The sequence below is a fragment of the Cupressus sempervirens genome, chromosome 10 (assembly GCF_028749045.1).
Source record: "Cupressus sempervirens isolate cs-2001-9-10 chromosome 10, ASM2874904v1, whole genome shotgun sequence".
Lineage (NCBI taxonomy): Eukaryota > Viridiplantae > Streptophyta > Pinopsida > Cupressales > Cupressaceae > Cupressus > Cupressus sempervirens.
In genome coordinates, this window is record NC_143127.1 from 162,454,884 (window position 1) to 162,462,180 (window position 7,297).

General features: G+C 33.9%; 1 protein-coding gene and 1 pseudogene across 2 annotated transcripts; both read right to left on the reverse strand.

Moving 5' to 3' along the window:
• Positions 1 to 2,957: 2,957 nt before the first annotated feature.
• On the reverse strand, positions 2,958 to 4,294 carry LOC149533105 (G-type lectin S-receptor-like serine/threonine-protein kinase At2g19130 pseudogene; annotated as a pseudogene). Its single transcript, XR_016357857.1, has one exon. The product of XR_016357857.1 is annotated as a G-type lectin S-receptor-like serine/threonine-protein kinase At2g19130 pseudogene (transcript).
• On the reverse strand, positions 2,958 to 5,467 carry LOC149533106 (G-type lectin S-receptor-like serine/threonine-protein kinase At2g19130). The gene has a single exon (XM_089806824.1). The coding sequence runs from the start codon at positions 5,465 to 5,467 to the stop codon at positions 4,712 to 4,714; it is 756 nt and encodes a 251-aa protein (XP_089662950.1). The 3' UTR covers positions 2,958 to 4,711.
• Positions 5,468 to 7,297: the final 1,830 nt, after the last annotated feature.

Here is a 7,297-nt window from a genome sequence, read left to right on the forward strand (position 1 = left end):
CATGCACATGCACACTCAGCTTGATTTGTCTCAACTATGTACCAATTTAAATTAGCAATTCTTGCTTTACCACTTTTCATGATCACTATAGATCTTAGCGTTTATAATATGGTTCAACTCAATTCATTGTATTTGTCCATCTTCTTGATCATCTTCTAGAAACTTCCCTAGAATACATTTGTTAGGTCTTTAACTAATCCTCACCTTGAATTTAATGATCCAACTCATCAATCTTATCTTCAACATGGTTTACATCTCCCAAGAAATCAACTGTGTCAGCTTGATCTTACAATTTCTTTAAATTCATTCAAAAACTATTACTAGGAAATCTCCAAATTTTGGCACTTGGTCATCACTAAAATACTCAATCACTATTGATAATCGATCAACACTAAATTTTCTTGGCACTAACTGTAACTCAATTGACACTAGCACCAATTAGTCTTCCTTGGCATTTTTCTTTATTGCTTGGCTTAGCTTATCTTTCTTGATATAAATAATCACTTTACTTTATCAAAGTCTATCTAATCAAATGCCCATTTTAACTTCCTTTGCATAACTCAACCTTTCCTCTAGTTGCTATAGTTATGACCAATTTCTTAGATCCTCTCTATCAATCAAAATAGATATGCGTTTTAGATTAGGTAGCAATATGTATTATCAATAAATTTGACACCAATGAAAAAACAACAATTACTCCAATTGTAAGTTTCCAACAATCTCCCTCTTTGACATTGACCACAATATCTCAAACATCTCAATACTAGTAATAGCTTACTTACCATACAATCCAAAATATTTTGTTACTTATGATTCATGCTTATCTCCCTCCAAAAAAATAGATTTCCTTTTGTAGATTCTCCCTTTGTATAAGTTATTTTAATATCTCCCTCTTTGACAACAATGCTAAAGATACAAAGATTTTCTGAGCTTCAAACTCTTCATACATTTCAATTATGTAGATTTTGCATGTTTGGCAGATCTTTGTCATTTGTGTATGACTAATCTTTTATGTTGTACTTGATTATTCACTAGTAAAATTTGACTCATTTATTGTCAAAAATTGGTCAAAATTTCAACTCATGTTGATCTAATTTTTGACCAACTAATTTTTTGCTATTTTGGTTGCCAAAATTTCAATCAAATCTTGTAGGTGTTAGAATTGTGACGATTTATTTGGTCAAAATTAAAATCTATATAATTTAGTATTTGAGATGTTTAATAATATTTAGATAACATTAGTGTTTCACAACATATGTTAAATTATATAAAATTTAGTTTCAAAATCATAAATATATATGTGTTTGTCTTATACTAATTTTTTTATATGATTTCTATCTATTTCTTAATTCATAATTCATATCTTTTTTAAATCTATTGATGAATTTATCAAAAATCTTAAAAATAAGTATATATACTTGAAACATATCATGTGGTTTATACATAAATTTCAGCTCATGACATAGGATAATTATTGTATGCTATTTTCGACGTTTAACAAAAATAAACTTTGAAATTGCTTTAAGATGATTTTCAAGATCTTGCATTGTGGAGTATCAATACTCTAGCATATAAAATCCCTAATCAATAAGATTTTTCATTGCAAAAACACCCAAAATAAAATTGTCAATCTCTATATCTTAAAAAAATTGAAAACAGATTATTAAAATTTAAAATCTTCATTACCATAAACTAATTTGTAAAAGAATATTGTGCACATGTAATAAGATCAAGCTATACTAGTATCTCTCATACATAAATCAAACTAGTGTCTCTATAACATAAATAAACAAGAGTTGTGTTACAACAAGAGTCTAGCCTAATAGTAAAAAAATAAATATTGTTTGAATAGATTGAACAAACATTGGCATAAGTAAATGATTGTAAATAATTAGTAGAAGAAAATTAAAATAAAGTAATATAAACTAATAATTATCAAAGAGTAAATCAAATAAATTAATTTTATAAGTTTTAAAATAAAATTTAATTCTTTTATAATATAAGAACATAGAATAATGGAATAGAAAATTAGAGAAAATTAGAGGAAAGTGTTGTTTGAACATATATTTTTTATTTTAAATCAATAGGTACAATATTATTTTAAATCAATTGACTTAAATAATTTCATTTATATGATGACTTCAAATTTTCTTCATAATTTATGAATTTATTCTGGCGTATTTACTATCAATCTATTTAAATAATATGTATTTCATTACTATCTACTAAAATAAAAAATTACTCAAACTTTTTTTTCAATATAAACATTAAATGGGTAAATATTGTGGTGCTTATCTCTAAATGCAATTCTATTATTGACCCTAACCTAACGTAATAGTAAATCTAATCTTAATTGAATTCCCATACTAAACTCTAACTTTACTTGTAAAACTAATTTGAATGCTAAACTTAAATCTCATTTTAAAATTATAATAATGAAGGAGATTAGGGATTATATATATATATATATATATATATATATATATATATATTTCAAAAAAATTATTATATAAAATAAAGTATATAATAAAATTTAATAACATTTATAAAATTTAATTAATTTCTATAATAAATTTTATAATTTAATTCTTAGTCCTTTCCTTTCTCCATACTACTAGTTATATATATTATATAGCATATAATATATATAGAGAAAGTCTAGAGATATGGAGACTTAAATTTACTTTTAAAAAAAAGACTTTTAGTTGATTAGACAATTTTTTTGTAATTTTTAGAATGAAAAATTAATTAAACCCCTAGCAAAAATAGGGTCAACCAATAAAAAAAAAAAAATACTTTTCAAGAAATTCAAAAAAAAAAAAGACACTTCAAACATTGGAAATCATGTTTAATATTTTGCAAAGGCACAGCTTTTAAGGCAAACTAATAGCCTAAAATCAGGTGAAAACATAAGTCTCAGCCTATAATTAGGCTGGACTAATAAAAAGTATTGCATATACGGCAAGGTAACCTAATATCTCCATATTAGAACATCAATATTGAAACTATAACTAGTATACTATAATTTGGCTCACTACAAATTTATGTATTACCTGAAGCTTTAAAACCCGACTTCCAAAATATGACCTTCTTATGCCTTCTTGACTAAATAACATCAGGTGTCGCTTCTGCTGTCAGTACCGCTAGGGTTTGCTTGGTCAGAGCATCGAATCTGTGAAATTTGAGGCTGCATTTTCCCTTGCAGCATTAGCACTACTTCCCTCATGCTTGGCCTCACCTCCTCATCTTTTTCAATACATAGCAATCCTATAATACTCACTCTTCTCACCTCCTCAATATCTCTCTTCTTTGCAGCACCATTCTCTACAACATTAAGAAAATTTCCATTATAGATTTGAGTTGCAGCCCACGGTGGAAAGTAATACTGACTCGAATCTTGCACGTTGAAATCCAGAGCTCTTCGGCCGGAAAGAATTTCCAAGAGCGTTATTCCAAAACTGTAGACATCAACCTTGGGAGTGATGGGAAGACCGGAGATCCACTCTGGAGCCAAATACCCTCTCGTTCCTCTCATAGTCGTCAAAACACGACTAAAATCTCTACCAACAAGCTTTGCCAATCCGAAATCAGCCAGTTTTGGAGAGAAATCTGCATCCAGAAGAATATTTTCCGGCTTGATATCACAATGGATTATGCGATCTTTACATTCTTCATGGAGATAAAACAATCGTCTGGCGGTGCCTAAAGCAATCTGGAACCGGGTCTTCCAGTCGAGTAGTACCTTTTGTTTCGGATTGCTTGTGAAGAGTAAGGAATTGAGAGAGCCGTTGGGCATGTAATCATAAATCAGAAACCTTCTCGATCCTTGTGCACAAAACCCTCGAAGCCTGACCAAATTTGTATGCTGTATGTTTCCAAGAGAACTGATTTCTGCTCGAAATTGCTTGTCGTCTTGTCTCAAGCCTTCCATTTTCTTGACGGCCACAGGTGTACCGTCTACGAGGCATCCTTTGAACACTGTGCCAAATCCTCCGCTACCCAGCTTACACCAGAAATTCTTAGTCGCAATCTTCAGCTCCATGTAGCTGGACGTTCTAAGAAAAGAGTTGAACGAATCGGTGTGAAGCGTATCCGTAGATAGTAGCCCACGCATCTGCCGGCGCCTCCACCACAAACAAACTGAAAAAACAACGCCTAGAGCAGCGACGAGAGCACCAACAATGCCTGCAATGGTTCTTGTTTTCAATCGTTTGGAGGAGTACCTCTGATTGAGCTTTGGAAGCGCAGAGGCAGCTACTCGAATGAGAACATTTGATGAAAGGGAGTTACGCATGTTTAACAAATCTCCTGACCAGATCTGGCAGGGACTGAAAGAGAACGCAGTGCAGGAGCAGTTGAGGAGGCAGGCTTTCTCGCAATCTTCCTTTGTGGTTGCAGAGTATGCGGAAGCAGCATCAGGCAATGTGACGCTCAGCTCCTGGAATCGGTCGGTCCTGCAGTTCAACGGACTCTGCCGAACACACCCGCTGGACCACGACTCTCCAGAAGCCCAGGCGCGAGCATCTGTCGGGGTGAAACCTTCCACGTAATTGCAGAACTGAAGATTGTTGGAGTTGCAGCTTCCGTATGCGCCGCATAGACCATATACGGCACATTGATCCCTTGGTTGAGACCAGACCAAGTTCCATTTGCGGTCATTATAAGGAAGAGCATATTTCTGTACTTCTCCAGAGTTAGATAGGACGACACTTTAGAGGGTATTGTTGACAATCAGAGATGTGTAAGTGGCATACATGCCAGAGCTGGTATTCTCAAAGCTCAAATTGTAGTGATATGAGCTTATCAGATCAAGACTGTAAACTTTGCCGTCCCAACTTCCGCTTGCCCAATACTGTACAGAATTGTTCCATGTTAATACCCACTGTTTGGTGTCGGATGGATCCACGTGAAAGGAGAAAAGCCCGGGTGCAGGATCCAGTGAGCTTTTCCAACACACTAGCTTTTGCTGCCCACCAAACCTCATCCCTGGCAACCAGGTGTCCACGGGATTTTCGAAACTCTGCCAAACAATTTCCGATTTGTTGTCATCACCGAGCATTACAAGATTCCCTGAATCTAATATCACGGCCCGTGAGGCCTTGGTGGACATATTGGCCGACCAAAGATAAGCACCCTCTGCATCGAACAGCAGGAGATCACCTTCTTTCGACAGCTTCAAAACACCACATTTGTTTCTCGCCGGACGCTCCCTGTTAGCGACCCAAACGAACGTTTTCTCTGTTAAATTGGCATACCAGATGCCAATATACCAGTTATTGGTTCCCTTTGGCCTGAAGAACCCCAATTCAAACGTGCTGTTCTTTGAAATCATTGTCTGATTTCCAGTAATCGAGGCACCCAAGGAAAGATTATCTACACCCTCGACTGCAGCATCATAATTTTGCAGTTGAATAACCGCAAACCAAATAAACAAGCTTGAACAGAACTTTTCCCTGAATCCCCCCATTGCTTAACTGTTAGGTATGGAACGAACCTTCGTCTAGCCTTACAATACAAGGAATTAATTAAATGCCAAGAAGGAGATGCTCATGCGTTGAAGTGCTAGAAAAATGGAACAAACCTCACCCCTAGCCTTGAACTACAAGGGAAGAAACCACACAGAAAGAAAAACATAACTTCGAACAGACCATTAAATTATACAATCCCGATTTCCCAGACTTATAATTAACATCCTATCTTTGGATCACAAATCTGAATATGAATGCAATTCACAAAACTAAACTGGGGGTTTTAAATATTGTGTTGTCCCAAGCGCGTAAAAGAGTTCGGAGAAACTTCGCACGGCAAACAAGTCCAGACATTTGTGCAAAAGTCAGTATGACTTTGGAAAACTCAGGCCATCATGGAGAAAGAAGAGAGAGTCACGGGCACGATGGAATCTCTAAAGTCTATAGTCAAGTATCCCATCATATCTACGATTTTTTTGGTCATTGCGGAAAGAGAAGAGAGAATGAAAGTATGGTCAAGTATCCAGTCATATTTGCGAATGTCAGTCACTGTAGAGAAAGAAGAGAATCCGTGGCATCATCAAGTCATCGAAAAGAGCAATAGGGAATTAATATGCGAAGACTTCGATCACAAAGTTTTTCATGTTCCATGACGCTTACGCAATCGCATTTGTTTCATCAGCCTAGCTTAAACGACACGAAATCTTGACGGTTAGTGGAGGGCCTTCAAAACTGCAATAGCAATCCACATTTCCATCAAACCTGTAGAAAATTCTCAGGCTGAAACGTTATTGTCAGACCTATAGCAGCTTATTATATTCAATTTACTGCACAGAGGCTAAGAGTAAAGGACTGAAGGGTATTCATTTGATTAAAATTTGTCAATGATTCCAACTTTATTTCTTATGATGTTAGAGTCTTTATACATAAAAAGATTTGATTCCTTACACACTTATTAAGAAGCCATCAACATTAACAACAGATCAGTCATTCATTCACAACAATCAAATATTTTGGTCTCTATTATGTTAAAAATAATATGATATACTACAAATGATTTTTTTTATTTGAATGGAGCATTACCTTACATTACCTGACAACAGTTGACAAACTAATGGAAAATACACAACTATTAATCCTACAACTTGCAAAATGTATACATTTAATATTTAATTATATAACCTAGGTGGATATCTATAATGATTGTTTAGTGAGATTATTCAAAAGAATATTTAGAGATTTTACATTTTATACAATTTTTTATGAGTTTGACACCGAGTTCCACGTCTTTCAATTGTATTTTTTCCTTAAGCAATTTATTTTGTCTTTCAATCACCCACTTAGGTATTTGTTCCAATTGTTTTCCCTATTTCATATGATTGGAACCTTCAAAGTGTTACTGTGACTTTCTTCTTGGGATCGTCACTAAAGGAACCATCTTTAAACAAAAATTGAGATCCCTCCTTTTTATTGTTAGATTGTGGAAGTATTTGGAACTTTTATCTTCATTGATCATCTATGCAACTAGATTGATTTTTATCTCCTATCTATTTGTTCTTTTGATAGGATATCTTTGTTATCTCTCTTAAGTTTGTATCCTTAAGGAAAAAATCTTGATCCATGATTCCATTCCTTATTATATCCTCATTTAACTTATGTTGATCTTCTATGTTTTTCTTTGTGACAAAACTATCTTTAAATTTCTCCTTATAGAACCAATATTAGCTTCAAATTCTTTAGTCTTCAAATGGAAAAAATAAATTGGAGCCTTCAAATTCCTTTTTCCTTGCACCATAAATTTATTACATTAAAAAGTACAGTCATCTTTC

Coding starts and splice junctions, on each gene's coding strand:
- LOC149533106 (XM_089806824.1), bottom strand. CDS start 5,467: ATGGGGGGATTCAGGGAAAAGTTCTGTTCAAGCTTGTTTATTTGGTTT.